This window comes from Aotus nancymaae, unplaced genomic scaffold, assembly GCF_030222135.1.
Source record: "Aotus nancymaae isolate 86718 unplaced genomic scaffold, 86718_ANA_hifiasm-v0.15.2.pri h1tg000006l, whole genome shotgun sequence".
Lineage (NCBI taxonomy): Eukaryota > Metazoa > Chordata > Mammalia > Primates > Aotidae > Aotus > Aotus nancymaae.
Window position 1 is genome coordinate 19499608 of NW_026988417.1, and position 19960 is coordinate 19519567.

The following is a 19960-nucleotide window of genomic DNA, read 5'->3' on the forward strand; positions in this document are numbered from 1 at the left end:
GCTTTTCATATGGTTCAAAACTTACTAAGTGCCAGGGAAGAAGGGAGGGAATACAAAGATTTAGTCTTTATGCTTGAAGAGCTCACAGTCTGGTGGGAAAGAGACCAGTACATGAATAAATATTACACAGTGTAAGGACTCTTACTTATCAAATACTACGGGGACACAGCCAAGAGAGGCACTAACTTTTTGTAGGAGAATCAGAGGAAGGTTCACAGAGAATGTAAGAAAGCACCATTTGGAGAAAAGGAGAAATACTCCATAAAGAGAACTGCCTCTGCAGGGCCTAGGGGCTTGCAGAGAATACTTGCTCTGGCTAGAGAATAACAAATGAGGCTGGTAAATCTGGTGGTTTGGATCACATCATGAGAGCTCATTTCTGTTGTTTTAGACATTAGAATTGGCTCTTTGGACCATGGAGGGCCTTTCAAGAGTGGTTGGTTCCTAGAAAAAATTCTCATTACCACTGTTACAAATATTTTGTAATCTATTTTTAGAGGCAAATATAACAAAGTAACAATCCGTATTTCATTGAAATTGTATAATGTTAGACTCTGGAAGTACCCCTTCTTCAGAATCATACCTAGCAGAGAACAAATAAATAAAAGCAAATAAAAGCTTTTGATTTGACTTTAAATTTAACCTTGTTATGTGCTCCATTCAAAAAATTAATACAAGTGGGAAGTAAATTCACTTTTTTGCCACTAATTTTACTATTCGCCCCTACTTGTACTGGCACACCTTTTTATTAGTATACATTTTACTAAGTGCCAAGAATGCTTCTGTAAATGACCAACTTCTTTCTGAGTTCATATAAAGAAAGTTATGGTGCCATCATTGCTTCATGGCAATTTTTAGAATTGAAAGAAATTCTGAAGTTTACCTGGTCTAACTTCTCACTTACAAACAGGATTTTTTAAAATTACATAATCTTCAAAAAAAAATCATAACCTCTGCTTGAATACATTTTGAGATAAGGAGTTGAGAGTTTCCATTTCTTAATCACTAATTCTTAGAAAGTTCTTCTGTATAATCGAATTTCTTAGGAGTTACCAACCTGGGGCCCATTTCGATCCTCTGGAGACTACATAAGTGTAATTTTGCATCTACCCAATGACCTTTTCATTATGTCAAGATTGATATGCCCTCTTTTCTTGTCCCTTTTTAAACTTAAGAAATACCTCTGGTTTCCTCAGTGGGACATTAGTTTCTGGAACTACATCCAGAAACTGTACTATATATCTGTACTCCTCTCGAGCTAAGCAGCTTGTAAGTCATTTGAGTGCAAAATGTTACATCAGCTCTTTATAATTTTATTTAGATTTGGGAAAAGCAGAGAAATAGACGGTTATTTTAAATCAAATATTAAATTGTACAGTTAAAACAGATGGGATTGGGATATGACTACATCAGAGAGAGTGTTTACCCACTTTTTCTTTAATAGGTGTGCAAAGCCCAGAAGAACTTAGAAGCATCAGGGATTAAATTGAGTTACAGTTGCAATCACACTGTTTTCTAAAACATTTAAAACATTCCAATTTACATACAAATTTTAAAACATTACTTAAACAGATTTGACACCACTATTAGTTATAGTGCTGAACCTTAAGTTCAGTTAAGGGTTAGAAGCTGTGGGTTGAGGTTTGAGCTCTGGGTTGGTATTCCTCCTGATTTTGTCTATGGTACAAATCGTGCCAACAATGTCTGTCATCTTTTTTTTTTTCTGTCTCCCAACTAAATGAAAAGCTAACAAAATTGAAATTTTCATCCTCCACAATTCCTTGGCTGAAATTTCAGGCAAATTGGGACTGTGTATGAATTATTTTAGACACCGTTTGCTGTGATATTTCTGCTGAATATTGAAGTCACCTACTTTAGGCGCCTAAGACTGAGTCACAAAAATCCTTTATCATTGTGTATATTCTGGTTGACTGATGTTGCACAGGATTTGCCTTTAGAGTTTAGACCCCAGTAATCATCATCTTAGTAAGCACAATGGAAAACTGCTTTAAAGAGTCATGTAACAAAAGGTGTAACCAACTTTAGATTTGCAATGCTTGAATTCTCTTGAATGTCATTTCATTCTTTTCTGAAATACAGGATGAGGCATGACACTACCAAATCACAGTCTCATTGTTGGGTATTTTCTGTGTAACATAAGCTTTGTTTTTGTTTTCTCAAAAGGCGTTTAAACAGAAATCACCTTCAGCTGTTTCCTGAGTTGCTGTTTCTTGGGACTGCGAAGCTATACAGGCTGTAAGTAGACACAAATAGTTATTGTTGCTTTGGGTAGTACCTTGTGTTTTATTAAATGCATTTTGGATCTGTTTCTGTGTGCTTTCCTGGAATCTACTCACCTATAGATTAATGGATTAAAAGTTTGTGGTTTTTTTTTTTTTTTTTTTTTTTTTTAGGAAATTTATGACTTTTCTAGTGGTTCCAGTTGTTTTATTTGGTTAGGATTTAGTGGTTTATGTATGTGTTATGGTAATTGGATTTTTTTGGGGGGGTGATGTGATGATGGTGAGATTTACCTACTTTTTAAAGGAAACTTTTAATTAAGTTCTGAAGGGAGAAAATTGCTACTGTGCTTCCTCTTATGAGGAAGTTGGCAGTGTGTTCTTGTAAAGTTGAGGGTTTTTAATGTCAGCTTTTTTGGTATTGTTTCTGGGATCAAGTAGTAGTGTTTATTAGTCTGAAAATATTATTATAACGTATTTAAATAGGGCTGTAAATTTCCTCTTAAATGTTTCCTTTAAAGCCAGAATTTCAGCCTCTGCAATCTGAACGACTGTATGGCAAGGTTTTCATATCAAATACATCATAGACTATTAAAGGAAGTAATTCCTTAAAGGAGCATAATGCGAGTATTAGGGAGAATCGCGTTTTCCTCCCTGGAATGCTTTTGCACTGACCTAATGTGTAATAGTGAAAACACATTTTTGAAAGCATTTAATAGGAGATTTTCAGCCATATGCATGATTTTGTGCAGATGGGAGATAAGCTTCAAAGTTTTGGAAAAATAAATAGCAATGATTATTGAGGTACATGCATATTGTGAAAAAACTGCTGGGATATATAAAGTAAATTGCTCCAAGAGCCCCCACCTGGATGGTGGGAAGTCCCATATGGTAGTGTTTGTAGAGAAAGTGAGCATATTTCCTTTTTCTGAACTTGACTTTGTGGCCTACTAGTTCAATATGGTTATCAATTCCAGAAGAATGAGGACTGTCCTCCCACAACCTTCACCCCACAAAATAGCCAGGATCTTTGTTATGTCCTCCTGAAACCTTAACAACACTAACTTATTATAGGGAGATGTTCCCCAGCTGACATACTAGACCCTCTCTCTGGAGTCCTTCATGACATTGTTTCTCTAAGGATAGCCATAATCACCTGACATTTTTCTCTTCTTTTTTGTGTTCCCTGCTGCCCAATTGGGCAAATTTAGATAAATTTTAAAACTCGAATAAAGAAACCTTGGAATTTCCTTTTTAACAAAAATTATCTAAGAACTATTTTTGCTAAGGAAATTGGATGTAGGTTTGCTATAAAGAATATATGAATGCGTATCAGAGAAGTATATCTAAATATTTGTGCTTAGTTTCTAAAAAAGGTCAAAGAATTGATTTTGATAGTATTTCACTTTCAGCTTTAGTTATTGGTGACTGAAGGGATTTTTAAGGAATTGACTTGGATTAATTTCCCCAGTTTTCATGTGGTTTAACCCATTGCAGAATCCCCCATCAGCCAATTATATTCTGCTTGACATTTTGCCTCTTTGACAATATCACATAGAGGACCAAGAGATTTTCTTTTATGTTTCGTTATGATTTTATAACTTTATGCAGCTGTTATATGAAAAAAGACTTGAAATCTTTAAGAGAAAGAAACAGAATCCATAAACCTATGACAACATTTTCTAATTAATTAAATGCATATTAGAAAATGGGGAAACAGGAAGCTGGAAAATGTGTTCAGATTTTTTTTCTGTGTCTTTCTGGCTCAAAGGATTTGTCCTGGGGAGTAATAACAGCTAAAGCAGTGTTTGTTAGGTGGAACTAGTTGCAAGAGGGATGTGAATGTTTTTCGGTTTCTGAAGTTATATAGCTTGATGGCTTAGCACTGAATATTGACAAAGTGTTCCCCTTTACATGAGATTTGACATCTGATTTAGGCACTGGATGCACATAGAAAACTAGAGGTGGAATTTTTATTTGCATCTTCAATTCAGGAATCTTATTTTGAGTTAAGAAACTGTTGCCTCATCTGAATTAGACTTAGGCAAATTGTTAAGAGTGATATTTCTCTTGAGAGGTTAAGTTATAAGCTGCACGTGACCATTTGTTTATGATGGTGATTATTAATCAAATTAAACAACTACCCCTGTAAGTCTTTAATAAACAAAGGAACAAACACTTGTGAAGCTGACTACAGGCTGATGTAATTAGGAAAAGCAAGGGTGCAAGTTTAGGTTGTCTTCATGTGATACGGGTGCCTAGTAGCTCACCTGAAACAAATATTCTAGCAGATGAGAAACTGTACACAAACCTATATACACAATATCCTTTATAATGCTCATTTAAAAACAAATTTTATTTTCACAAGAAGGACAAGTGACAGAACAAAAGATTTGGAATTTTTGACAAATAGTGGGAAAAAATGTTAGAACAAGGAAAGTATTTGATTGTTGTTTTATATATATATATATATATATAACATATATTTATATATACATAAAACATCAAATACTTTCCTTGGGGTGTGTGTGTGTATATATATATATATATATATACTGTCAAATACTTCAAATACTTCCCTTGTTCTAAAGCAAGCCATGGTTGCCCATATTGTATAATACAGTAGAGACATACTATATGCATAACTCATTAAAAAAATTTAGGATTTACCTCCTTTGCATAGATTGTTTTGAGATATGAATTGATATTTCGATTTCTTTCTTTTCTTAGTTATTGTATATTTTATTCATACTTACTACTATGTTTTCCCAGATATATCGCTAAAGGAAAAGAGTTTACCAGTTTAATATATAGTTTATACACTAAAGTTTGATTTTTAGTGTTGTTTGCTTAGATTAAAGCTAGTTTGAAATACTGGACATCACATTGCTTTCCTTTGAGCTTTAGAATAAATAATCACTGTTTGATTAGTGGCTGAAAATAAGATGCCAGGGGAAGAAACACACATGCTTTTCATGGACTCTAAGTGCAATATATAAGAAAAGGAGGGTGTATTGTATATGAATTATGATTCGACACGCTTGGTTGCTGCTAGCGGTCAAATATGCTTTTCCTTTGCTGTCTGCTCCAATTTCTCTTTGGACGGGTTGAGAGAGCACTACATGTTCAGGTCAAGATGTTTGCTCAGAAATAGTAGTACAGTTGCAGCTGTGTTTGTTGGAGTAGGAGACTAGTTTAAATAGCATTACCATTTATCCAGTCCATTAACAGAACTCTGTAAAATAATACCAACTCTGCATAAACTACAGGACAGTGTAATAAAATTACAAGCACTTGTTGACAGATGGAAAGTGTAAGTAAAAAGAAACTAAAATAAGGGACGATAGGTTAGAGGTTAAAAAAAAAAAAAAGCCAGCATGAAGTTTTCTTTTCTTAACTCATAGAGAGACTCTATCTTCCCCTTTGCTCCTCCAAAATCAAGGTTGCATTTTTAATACGAATCTAAGAGTAGAGAAAATTATTTTTAAAGAAATGTGGAGCTAGTTAACTGAAGAAGAGTTTGCAGTAAATTCTGAAATAGTTGATTATGATTGATTGAAATTTATGAGTACGGTGTACAAATCTTCCTGATAAGTGAACCTTAAAAGAGGCTTAGGAGTAACTGATTCACACTTTCTGATGCGTTTGTGACTACTAACCTGGGCTCATTAGAGAGGAATTTCATTGGTAGTACTGCGGTTAGGCATTTGGTTATAAATATTTGTTTTGTGGTTTTTGGTTTATTTCTTTGAGTACATTATATTTACTGAACCTTCTAACATAAGCTTAAGTATCCAAAGCACTTTATAGAAACACATTTTTCACTTATGTCTGCCAAACCAAACCAAAACTAAACAAACAAATAAAAATAACTGCATATGTCCCAGTGACTGATTTTCTCTACTTCTTTGAATAAAAACTTATTTCTGGTTCTCGAATGCCATTCATTATTCCTCAGTGAGGTTTGGAGCGACTAAATTATCTAACATTAGGAATGGTATTTTTAAGGCCAAGGACTCTCTTTATGGCCTAGTGAATACTTACCTGAGACAAATAGATTTTGACTGCTTAATTTCATTGGCCGGGTCATAATTCATTATCTGTCAGATAGGATCTCAGATTCTCAAAATTGTTTTTGATAACTATAATAATTGTGACTTTCTAAAGAGGAAAACTTAATTTTTTATTAAGGCAATAATTTGTTAAGCATAACAAATATATAATTAAATTGTCTTTATTTTCCTTTCCAACACTGCCATAGAAGGAGCTTTAGTTTTTGTTTCTTTAATAGTTATAAAAGCAACACAAGCTCATTGTAAAACTGATTCAGAAAAATAAGAAAAAAATAGAAAATAGGAAGTAGAAATTACCTGTTATCTCACTACTCAGATATAGCCATTATTATACTTATCAATAATTATCTTAGAATTATTTTTATGATTATGCATGTAAATGCTAGTTAGACGTGTATTATGAAATTTAAAAAAAAATATCTCCAGGGTCTAGCATAAGGCTTGAACTTTAGAAGCTCTCGTTGAGTGTTTGATGTATTGAATTAAATCTCTGTTGGGCTCAGGGTTTGTAACTTGAATGAGCAAATAGTATCTCTGGGACGGCATTATAAATAGTGAAGAACCAAATTAAATTTAAAGGATAACTTGCTCAATTAAATGTTTGATCCCCCTAGGTTTCCTAAGCATTGAAGGGTTTTAGTAGACACAACACAATCAAAATGATCCATTTTTCACCTAAGCAAAATATACCTTAATTTAATAAAATGTTATACTTGTATAAAACTAACTTCCTAGTTCTTGGATGTCGATTTAGTCTCATAGGTTTCCTGGAGTCAACCATAAAAGTAGAATACAACAGTGGAGCCCGTGTACAAATTTCTCTTGAATTAATTTCTGCCAGCTCTGATTAAAGTGTGGGCTGCTAGAGGTGTCAGGTGCCATAGTTTCCTGCTTCATTTTACTCTTGGCCTGTTTGGCCCCTGCCACAATAAATCCGACAGTGGTTGTGCAGGAATTGCAGGTTACAGTTGCTACGGTTACTGTTGTTCAGCCAGACCGACATCATTACTCATCCAGCGCGCTGCCATGATAGCTACCGCTGATTTCTGTTGCTGAGACTGCCAAAGAGCTTCATGTGCTGAGGATGAAAGTTCCGTCGAAGGGTCGAAGGTGGTGTCAGTGTTCTAATTTGGTGTAAGAACACACTATCTGAATTATATACTGATACTTTGCTAAGGGGAACAGATTGGCTTTGTATCAAGAGAGATAAAACTTAGAACTAAGTGTTCAATGATTAAAACACCAAGTCCTTCATTACTTAGGTAACTTATTAATTACTTATTGGGCCCCAGGGACTCTGTTTTTGCCACTTAAAAAAATAGAGACATACAAGGAGTATTTCATTTGAAAAGAAATTTTTTAAAAAGAAATTTTTTAAAAATTAAAAATTTATAATTTTTGGTAACACTAGAAAACCAAAACCTTATTTTCAAAGAGGTAAACAACAGACTTGACATATGGATATCTGAACAAAGCTCAGAGTAGCTATTACCACTCCTCATGAAAGAAATAAAAGTGCAGAGCCCTGAACAGGACCTACTTTTACTTTTATTTTTTAAATCAACTTGTAATCCTATGACTTAAACATTCTAAATCCAATGAAGATTAAGATTATATTTGAGATTTTGCCAGATCTAGTGTTGATGGTTTTTACTTCAAAGGGATTGCTAATAGACTTGTTACTAAAGAAAGCCAGCAATTGTCGGGTTTCTGCTGTTGCCAGCACACAGAGTGGACCCTCTGAGTGTGCAATCCACAGCACCGCTCATAGCAGAACAAAATCAAGTGCAAGAAGGTTTTTCTCACTCAGCTGTACTTATTTAAATGGCTGTTTTCACAAATGCAAATGTTTCTAACCCCACCAACAAGTACTCACGGTCTGCCAACTTGAATTTGTAGAATACTGTGATCCATGCTCAGGAGGGAAACTAACAAAATATGTGGCTCCATAAAATATATGATGTTTGTGGGCCTCAGCTGTTGCTAACATCTGACCTATACTATGTAAATTAATGCCTAGAGAGTTCATTGGGAGTGATCAAATCTGTGAATTTAAGTATATCATGTTCATGTAAAAATTATATACACATCATCAGATAATAAAGTTTGTAAATAATGTAATTGCCACTACAATCTCATGGTTATGATTTTTGGGACTGAAATTTACATAAATATTATTTCTAGGAATAAGGGTTGATAAGGTTTTAGTTATATTTAAGTAATTTTAGTGTATTTACCTTATGTTTTAAGACACTGAAATCAATTTAATTTCTATTTTAAGGGAGGTGGTGTAAAATGACAGTGTTTGAATGTCTACCCAGATACTTGCTGTTCTGTTATCTTTGAAGTCAGTAGACACCCCTATTGCCGAGTTTTCTTATCTATAAGATGGGAAGGATCATGTTGTTTACCTTCTAGGATAGCACAGTAAAATTTAAATTCCATATTCAAAAGTTATGGAATTATATTTGTACTATTGTCATCCTTTCATTGCAAGCAAGATGGACATAATAGTCACTCAGATGTCCTTGCAACTTGCCCTCATTCAGCAAAGTTCTTGATTCTATTGCACAGCCCTCTTGTATTTATCCTTACTGTAATAACACATAAATATGTATAGTCACATTAATTTTCTTACCACTGCAGATTGACATGAAATGTGCATTTGTACCATGTTATTTCTCTTTACTTGGCTGTAGAAGGTACATTAGGGCCAGGATATTCTTAATGAGATCTCTTCATGCTCTCCCAGTTGATGATTCATATAGTTTTAAAATTCATCTGTAAAATAGAGAAAGAAACAAAAAGACTGTGACTCAGGAACTATTTATGTTAGTGTATATATTTAGATTGTTGTTTTAATTGTGTGTTTTTCTGAATGACAAAGGAAAAATACAAAGCTTAGAAAATGCTGAGTGAACTCCTTAAACTATAGGTAAAGTATGCTGAAAGTTGTTCAAAAGATTTACCTATGTTGCAAAGGAACATTTTAAGTACTAATAAAAATTTCGTTTTTTAAGATAATAGAAGCTTAATCTGTTAGCCTTGTAATATGTACATATGATTTGGTCTATGGAACATTGTATAGGTGATTTTAAATGTCTTTTTAGACTACTAATTATGTCAAAATCCAGTAAAAATCTGCAAATCTTTTAGCACTTTTAAATTGAAGCAATGTTACATGATGAAACAAGTTTGAACCAGAAGTCATTTTGTTTTACGTTGTTTGTTTGTTTTTTTCACAATTCCAGTACTTCTCAAAGTAGATAGCATTATAGTTAGACACGTAGATACATAGAGTGTAGCATTCATTACATGTTACCTATAACCGAGTTATACTCCATGATTACAATCACTCAATTTTTTATGGAGGGTTAACCTTACAATATTTGATAATTTTCGATATAAGAAACCTTTGGGTGAACGTTTTAAAAGAAATTAATCTTAGAAAAGTAAGCAAGGAGAGTAAAAAGACCGGTCCTTGACAACACCCATGGCCTAGGGTACAGCATAGAGGTGTGAAACGTTATTAAGAGAACATCTGTGTCTCTTGAAACATCCCTCAAATGAAAGTTTACAGCCAAGTATGACAACTTGATTTAAGTGTTAAAAAAAAAAAACTTAAAAGAGAAATAAATAAGTCTGGAAACAGAATGGGAAAAAATAGCTTTGCTCCATCACGATAGGTTTCTTCTTCTAGTGAAAGATTAAAGCTCGAAGTATGTGAATAGCTGAGAACAGCATAGAGAAAGGTTGATTGCTTCCCCTCCGACAGTTCCAATTGATTGAAAAAAGCCTAATTTAAAGTTCTGTTTGTTCTATGTCTTAAACCATCAGAATTCTCTTTTAGGACCGGAGGAATGCTCTGGAGGAAAAAGAATCCAAGGATAAAAAGTCATTGCAAGCCAACAATTGTTCCTAATCCTCACAAAATGCTGGAGAAATTAAATTTATTCTTTATTGCTCAAAGTGTTACCTAGGTCACTGGGCGATGGGAAAATTGGACTGGAAGTCGAGTAGGCGCAAGCTTTGTTTTGTGTCTAGATGCTTAACCTTAGACACGACAAGGCATCTTAGAGTGTTGTGGGAACTTGGTTCAGAGCATTAACACCAAGACTTTTATTACCCCGGATTTATAATAGGCTGTGCTGTCAGGAGATGAAAATGTTGTGTTTACATTTCAGTGTTAAATGATCATTTAATTAACACCTAAGGGAAAAAAAACTTGTGAAATTCTTAGCAGCTTTTATTGTTGGTTTCCTGGGAGGTTTTAATATCGAAGTTTCATTGAGATTTTTTTTTTTATAAGTAAAAACACAAAAGACATTATAAACTTTTTAAGGAAGACAAACAGTTTAACCTTGACCCTTTTTATCTAAAATATTAATTTAAATTAAATTTTAAATCTGGTATTCTTATTATAAGTTTCTAGACTAATATATTAAAATATATCTTAATTGAACACTGCTTTTGTGTAAACAGTATAAAAATATTATTGAATTTACATGACACATTTTATATGGTAAAACATTTGAAGTTATTAATTAGTTTCTCTTAAGAAGTTTAAAATGTTTAGAATACTGATTTAAACATTTTGCATCTGTCAAACTACCACTGTAGTTACATTGTTTAGAATCTGTCTCAATGTAGGTATTTACATGCAAGTGTATTCTATTGGTAAAAGTTACATCATAATTATATTATTTTTATCATTAATTTGGATATAGTTACTTCATGATGAAAGAGGTTTATATATACAAAATAGGGAAGAATAATGTCATTAATATGAAAATTCAGATTCACTTAATTAGAAATAACTAAAGATTAGACATTGTAAAATACTGTTATTTACTCTTGCTCTTTTATAAGACAGTTAATCAAAAAGAAATGGTCTGAGGCAGAGTGATAACAACTGGAAAATATAATGTGCACTGTCAAGAGTAGCTGAATAGTTTGTAACACTTGAAAGATACTTTTCTAAAACTATTTCTAAAATTTATATTTTTTTTCTCATTTTATCTGGATAAGAAGCTTTATGTTCCAATATATGAAACTTAAAAAAACATTTACCAGTTTACATGCTATTAAAGTAAAATCTTTCTTAATTTTTCCAGAAATAAACAAATCATTATGATGTAGTTTTTTTCTAAATATACTGTTTATATTCATACTGAAACAGAAATGCTTATCCATTTTTGTTGTTGTTGTTGTTTAAATTCAAATGCCTCAGAATAAAACTCACTGTCTGTATTATTCCTGATAAAGAAGTGCTTGGAAGATGGAATGCTGTTAAAATCTCTTAATAAAAAGCCCTGCTTTTAATTTAGAATTATATCCTCACTTGCAAAACACTACTGAGCATTATGTAGGCACTTTGTATGATGTTATATGCCCTACTTCTATCAAGTTTCAGCCTTTCTGCAAGTTTCCTCATTTTTTTTTTTTAACACACATTGATCTTTTTCTTCTAAAAGCTACTTCTCTACCCAGCTTCTACTCTCAAAAACCCATAAATAGGAATATTGCTTTACATTTTCTCTGCTTTACATAAGGACCCACCTTCTGGTTGAGTTAGTTGCAAGATGAAAAAAAAAAAAAATGCCCAGAAGTATAAAAGAGAGAAAGAGAGGAGTAAACAAAACCTGTTTATTTAATATAATGGATAGCCAGTGTATTTTAAATGTTATAGTTCATTATACCAACTGACATTCCAAGCCAATCAGGTGATATGGGGTGGTGGGTGTGCAGGGGGAAGTGGGAGATGGGCATACTGAGTGCTCAAGAAACACAAAGTGGAAGAACAAGTATTTAGGGAAATTAGAGGAAATTCTATTTAACATAGATAAATGTGTTGCTTTTATGCTAAGAAAGTCAATGCTGTGCTTTTATACAGAGAATGTCAGTGTTAAATTTCATACATTAGTTTTTTGAAATCTCTACTCAGAAACTAAAAATAAATATTTCGGTATTTATTTTAGATAAACTCTCCAGGCTTGCCTTTCATAAAAATAGGTGTAACTTCTAAATACGATCTGCGCTAACAAATATATTTGATAGTTACTCTAAGCCATTTCATGTATTGAGGTTGGAAAATAAGATATCTAAAAATACTCTGTATTATACTTGGCAGTGATTAGTTAAAATTAACTTCCCTTTTATATCAGACTCTTTCACTTGACTTTGATGACCCGCCATAATCTAGTTCTGTATGACCTCTTCAACATTATCGTGCTATCACAGCACATCTGAGGCATTTCAAGCAAGCAGATTTTCCTGTTGGTGCCTGGAATTCCCAACATATTTCTGGACTTCTTTCTTTCCTCCTTCATCTTAGATAGGCCTCACCTTCTCTATTAAGGCTTTCTCAGTGGTTTTAGTTACCTCCACATGATCATTCATTATAATATGGTACAGACTTGATTCTATGGTACATTATAATGTGGTACAGACGGCTGATTCAGGCTGCCTGGGTTTAAGTCACTGAATATGTCATCTTGGAAATGTCACTCAATTACCTGTCAAGTGTCTCAGTTTCCCTTTGTGTAAAATGAGGATGCTGGGATTATGTTTCTTATGGAAGTGCTATGTGGAATAAATTATTTCCTAAATGAACTGAGCTTACTATGGTACTTGGCATATAGTAACTGGTAGGTACTTACTTTTTTTTGCTTCCTTTTATCATTAAAACTGTATCACTGTTTCCTGTCTCATATAATGTGTTGTCACATATAATTCTTTAATTATGACATGTGTATTAACTTTGCCAAGATTCCTGTCTTACATTTGTCTTTGTTTCACATGTAGCATCTAGTACAATGGAGTTTGGCTAATAAATACCTTTTTGATGGAATAGTAAGAAATTAAGCCTGATAAAGACACTACCAATAGATTGAATTTGGGATGGTATCTGTTGGGGTATGGAAAAAGCACAGGATCAGAAGTCAAAAGGTTTTTACTAGTTACATTCATAGTTCTGCTGATCATTGGCTGCAGATGCTGAGCAAAGGTACTTGCTTTCTTTTTGAAGATGAGTTTCTTTGATTATATATAAGTATTTAGTAAGTTAGATAAAGGAGGGACATGCCCAGTGTATTCACCATCATATTACCAGAATTTAGCAGAAGGCCTACAAGCCTCTAGGGAATATTTGAAAATAATTGAGGGAAAGGGAAAGAGATCAAAATATATCTAAGATGTGTTCTACCTGTTTTTCAGAAATTTACAGGGAACTCTTCACAGTGGTGGAATTATTCATGGTAATAAACCAGGAATTAGATCATTAGGTTGTGGATAAGCGATTTGAGATTATTCTACTATTAGCTTACATTTTGAATGGTTTTGCTATTAAATGTGAATTGTTTGAAAGCTTAGGTTAAAAAAATGATTGAAGGAGATTTGATGTTTATGCCTTATTAAGTGGTTATGTTGATACTTGATAATCTCTCAATATGAGGTAAGTGGTGTACAACTGAAGTAGTTTTAATGATCACCTGTCTCTCAAACATCACTAGTGGTAACATGAAGAAATAATTTAAAAATTAAACAGGGCAAATGAAGAGAATGTAATACGTTTGGTTAATAAAGGTTTATATGTTCATATTTGTGTTATAATCTTTTTGTAATGGGTTGGAAGCAGGGACCATCATTTTCTGTAATTCTCCCTAGGAAATACATTGTGCACCCTGGACAATTAATTTTCCTGACCTTTTGAGGATAACAGAATGTGTGGAACCTGAATACCCTGAAGGCAAAGGAATCTGGAGTCTGTTTCTAAGAGGAGAGCTTCTCTCTGAGTTGGTGTGGGTTTTCTTTCCCTCTCTTGAAGGGGAATGAATTCCACACCTAATGAATAGTTTCAAGGAAAGTTGTTAATCAGGTACTCCAAGTGACCACCCTGAATTCTTCTTTTATTACACAGGAACGTGAGGGAATGAGAAAGCAACATAGTTACATTTGACAAAAGGAAATACCTTTTCTCCCCTCCCCACCCACCATGTAATCCCTTGGAATTTAGTTGACGCGGGAAATTACTGCAGCAAATAATATGTTTGAAAAAGCAATGTTGTATGAACAAGAATAATGTTTGTAGCTACAATAATTATGTTAAAAATCACAAAGTATATCCATCATCATATTTCAGGGCAAGAGTTTTCACCTAACGAGGTTGGAAAAGAATTTTTCCTTAGTTCTTGTCAGTCACCCAGTGAAGCATGACATGCAGGCATTACTATTATACATTGTATTTTGTTCTTTTCTGATTCATCAGATATCATTCTGTTGCTCTAAAATGGGAAACTCCATAAAAATCAGATAAAGAACATTAAGTAAATGTGACAGAGGGGTAATAATGAACTATAAGTATAATTCAATTTTATTCAGATGGACAAATGTTATTCTTCAATCCGTCCCCATTTAGAAGCCATAGTCTGATTTAAAAAGAGAAAAGTGGTTTAAAACAACATTGGAGTCCAGATATTTCTCTGTTTTCTAAATTAAGTTACCTGAGTTGAAGAACACTATTCAAGTGTGAGTAAACATGTTTTGATAAAAAGTTTTGTTATTTTCAAATAAATATCTCACCCCCAGTCATCACTGTGATATCTATTACAAGATACTCACTTTGGTTGTTGTTGTTGTTTAATAGTATGATCCCATTTTAGATTTTTAAAAGTACAGTTCTTATCCCCAATTCTCAAGACTATATTGTTCCAATACCTTTTATTTATTACTATACTAATTTTATATTAGATTTCAAAGAAGTGATGCCTACAGTGTGCTCTCAGTGATCGGAGAAAAGTGTGCTGTGGTCAAATGTGTTGGGGAATAATGAAAGTCACATCACCTATGGTGGTTACAGTGTACACTTGTGTATTAATCTTAAAGGCATACGGCAATAAATAAATCTGTTTAACTTTTTAAAATTTGTTTTTCAAAGGGTGGTTACAGTGTACACTTGTGTATTAATCTTAAAGGCATACGGCAATAAATAAATCTGTTTAACCTTTTAAAATTTGTTTTTCAAAGTTATTTGACTATAAAGGTCCCTCTTCTTTCTTAACTATTCCTACTTATTCTCGTTAATCCAGAGAGCAAAGCCAGTCTTTAGCTTTTCCAAAGAATAGTTACTTTTACTACTTCTGATTGAGATTTTAATAAAGACCATTTAAGACCTATGAGGTTGACATATATTATTATTTTTCTTGTACCAATGTTGTCATGTATAAGAGTCTTAATAGGGCATTGGCTTAACAGATCTATTCTTTTCAATCCATCTTTGGAGACGAACTTGGCATTCTGTTGCAACCTTGAAAAATAGAAAAACTTAGAATATTTTATAACAATTTCACTAATCTAGCACCACTATTTGCTTTAGGTGTTTGTGTGTGTGTGTGTGTGTGCGTGTGTGCACACACACACACAGCCATTCAACTGTTTTAAGGACTTTAACATTTTATAGCTTAACTCTCTCTCTCTTTCCTGCCTCAGCCAATTGAAGCACCAGAAGTCCTTTGTGGAACACCTGCTGTGCACAGCATTCTTTAGTAACACAGTGAGGTGTGCATCATCTAAGCTGGTGTGAACTTGCAGGAGTCTTTCTCACTCTATGGAGAAGGTGTTGGAGCCAAAAGCTTTTTATGTACAATTTGTACATGATTGGTGGACTTTGAAGTCATTGCAAAACTAATTTGTTTAGTATTTTTGCCAAGACCAATCTTTCCAGTATTTGAAGACAAAATGACTTAGATATGAGGGTTTAGATACAGGAATAAAAACAAATGGAAGAAATGCTTATAATTCTCCAAAGGCACCTGAATGTTGCCTCTTACCAGGACACTTAATATTAATCACTACTGGAATTTACTGTTCTATGTATCAGATCCCCCTAGTATGTTGCTTTGGGGCCACCAATTTTTATTTACAGTTAATAATTAGTGAAAAGATAGAAAACAGAAACATAAAATTAGAGTATGACTCAAACCAAACTATTTCAAAGCTTGATATTAAATAAACAATATAAATAATTTACTTCAAATTATACCCAGTATTTACACCCACACTTAATCTTTAGATTTTACTGTGCCTAAAGATCTATTTTTAATTAGTTTGGGCTCCCTCGTCTTAAAGAAGCAGAGCACTTGAACCCTCCCATTCCCCTTCCCTGATATATTCTTCTCCTTTGGTTTCTATACCATGTATGTATCATACTATATATTTTGCTTATGTTGTTGTCACTTCCAATTAATGTGGAAGCATTGTGAACATAGACAGTAACAGCAGATGTACAAGAAATACAGGTTGAGTGAGTGAATGAGGGCCTAGCAACAACCTGCTGGAATTTGAATCCTAGCTCCAGTGTTTAAGAGGTGGGCAGCATACTGCCATTGGAGAGTGCCGCCACCCTACCTGGGAAGTGGCGCCCCTTTCCTTTTGTGGCTGTGCAGTACCAAATGATAGACACCTTCCCATAAGCAGATGTTTTCACCTACTTTTTATCATAATGAATCCACAAACCACTAGCTTAGGGACTTAAGAATGTGCTGCTTTGGTTAAGCCTAGCATATGATAGAAGCTGTTAATTCTTATATTGTCATTATTGGCCTACTAACAAAATCCCTTCCATAGGTTGTACATTCTGTGAGGGCTTGGACATATATATGCAACTCTGTTCACCATAGAGCACTATTCACATGCGCTGGGTGCTTAAATATTCATAGGCTGAAGGAAAAGAGTAGGGAGTACAAAGGACCCACAGAATCATCCTTCATGGTAAATAAGCGAAAGTCAGCATTTGAAGCATTATCTTTTTAATATCTTTGTGTATGTTCTTTCTTGATAGTGTTTAAGTTTAAAAAGAATAGCAATCAGTAAACTTGTTCAGTCAATGTATCTAAGCCCTTAGGCCCAGGTGACTTTTTGTACCAATTTCTTCACTATAATATATTAATTCTGTTTATGAAAGCCTGGAGAAAGGCCTGTCCTACAAGACCTTTTGTATTATTTGTCAGTTCTTTCCCAGTATTTTTACGCATCTGTGTGTGTGAAAGATTTCATTTTGCTTAATTTGCAAATGAAACAATATGACTACAAAATTACTACAAAGTTGAAATCGGTAATATAGTAGGAAACAACTGAGGCAGATGGTTTAGTCTCATCATTTTGTGTCTTTACATAGGTTGCTAAGGGACAGCTTACATCATTTAGTGAGCTTCCACAGCTCTTTGCCATTCTAGAGCATGTACTTCTGACATTTTTATTAGGCTTTTGTGTTTGGTCAGTGTATTAAATCCAGCAATTTATTCCATTCCACTTAAATTGTCTTCCCTGTACAAGGGGTGGAGAAGAATTCACAGTGTCTGCACATAAAAGGCCATTATCTTATCTTAGCAACTCCAGCCATTCACTCCTCAGTGACTCATGACAGCTCAGCTGGGAAATACAGAACTGTATCTTAGAGGGCAAGATCATGGGAGTGAGACAATGATGAGGCCTGTGACATCGGAAGGTGGTGAGTTCATCACCTGCAAGAAAGATTAGCAACCCTTTGCTGAGCCTGACCTGATAGGCCATTTAGTGGACAGACCAAAGCTTGCATCCAGGAAACATGCTCTGCCTATGATCTTGATTTACTTGTAGCTTATAAAGACTACTCAGGTGATCTCATAGTTATTTTTCTTGCCCCAAATCAGAGCACCTCCTTTATCAGAAAACTGAGAAAAGCACACTGACACTGATACTTCATATATATTGCACCAGGCAGGCTGTAGAGCAGACACACAGAAACTTTTGCTCTTGACTCCTTTTTTTCTGAGACAGGGTCTTGCTCTGTTACCCAGGGAGTGCAGTGGCGTGATCTCAGTTCACTGCAACCTCTGCCTCCTGGGCTCAAGCAATCCTCCCACTTCAGCCTCCCAAGTAGCTATGACTACAGGCACACATCACCACGCCCAGCTAATTTTTGTATTTCTGTGGAGATGGTGTTTCACCATGTTGGCCAGGCTGATCTCAAACGCCTGGGCTCCAGCAATCTACCTGCCTCAGTCTCCCAAAGTGCTGGGGTTACAAGCATAAGCCACCGTGCCCAACCTGCATTACTCCTAATATAGTCTGCATTCCACAAAGATAAATATTTTCTCATTGGAGGAAGCGGTGATGGTGAGGATGGAGTTAGTTGTATAGCTCGCATGAAGTAAGAACATGATCCAGAGGCTCTTCCAAGTGCCTTATATATATTAATAGTTCTTCATTTGATATTCAATAATATGAAGGAGAACCAAATTACAGATGAGAAAACTGAAACCCAAAGAGATGATGTAATGTGCCCACATGGCAGGCTGGCATTTGAATGCAGTGCAGTGTTCTGTACCACATATATTAACTGCTCTGGGGACAAGAGTGGTAATCGCTTTTAAATCCTCACTTCACTTTATGCGTTGTTAATTGTGCTTACAGGGAGCTTGTTATCCTCTCTCCCCACCCTCATTCCATCATTTTCCAAACTTAAAGTTTAATGTTACCCTTGGCTCCTTTTCTTTTCCTTATTTCCACTGTCAACTTCTGTCAATTCTACCTTCACAGGTGGTTTATCCATATTTTTCTTTCCCTCTTCAGTAACGTAGTTCCTAACGGTGCTCTCTGCTCGGGTATTTCTTCATCTATACCATCCTCTGTCTAACGACCAGAAGCATCTTCCTAAAGTACCGCTAGGAGGCTGGGTGCTGTGGCTGACACCTGTAATCCCAGCACTTTGGGAGGCTGAGGTGGGTGGATCACCTGAGGTCACAAGTTCGAAACCAGCCTGGCCAACATTGTGAAACCCTGTCTCTACTAAAAATACAAAAAAATTAGCTGGGCCTGGTGGCGTGTGGATGTAGTCCCAGCTACTTGGGATGCTAAGGTGGGAGAATCACTTGAACCTCGGAGGTGGAGGTTGCAGTGAGCCGAGACCACACCATTGCACTCCAGCCTGGGCAACAGAGCGAGACTTCATCTCAAAAATATATATATATAAAATAAAAATTAAATAAATAAATAAATACAGCTAGGATCATGGCCCTTGCCCAGTCAAAGATTATTTTGTATACAGGCACAGCAGTTTAGATTTAAAAAAACATTTTTCCATACATTACACTCAGAGGTACCCTGATAAATATGTATCACCATCTCAATTTTATAGATGAAGTAATTGAAGCTTAACGTGGTTAACCTAATTACTAGCCCACCTTTCTAGGGCTAGTAAATAACAGAATCATTATTTTCCTGTAAACTTACCCAGTTGCTGTAGTCTAAACTCCAATGTTGGCCTTCAAGTTGTTGAAGTGGTCTCAAGCTATTGTTCTTATTTCCTGGTGTTTTCTCACTGTACCACAGACTTAAGGAGTGACTCAAGGAAGCTAGCTACTCTTGAGCCGAGGGACATGCCTCTGATATTTCTTCTGCTTTCTTCACCAGATAAACGTTATTCACTGCCCAAGAACTAGATCCCGCCTTCTCTGCTCTACTGACCTACTTGATTGAACCCAAGAAACTGTGACCCCATTTACGAATCAATGCCTCAGGCAAACAATGCTCTGTTAGGAATTCTCTCACAGCAGAGAGCCTAGCAGAGCCTATCCCTCTTCCTTGGAGTGTTTCTTCCTGCTTCTTCAC

The 19960-nt window shown here is 34.8% G+C and overlaps 1 protein-coding gene across 2 annotated transcripts in view; it reads left to right on the forward strand.

Annotated features, from left to right (window-relative positions):
• SLIT2 (slit guidance ligand 2) overlaps positions 1 to 19960 on the forward strand; it is a 376642-nt gene that overhangs the window by 14731 nt on the left and 341951 nt on the right. For both annotated transcript variants that reach the window (XM_012472405.3, XM_012472408.3), the window contains exon 4: positions 2185 to 2256. In XM_012472405.3, coding sequence (XP_012327828.2) covers positions 2185 to 2256 — 72 coding nt within the window. The remainder of the gene's footprint in view (positions 1 to 2184; positions 2257 to 19960) is intronic.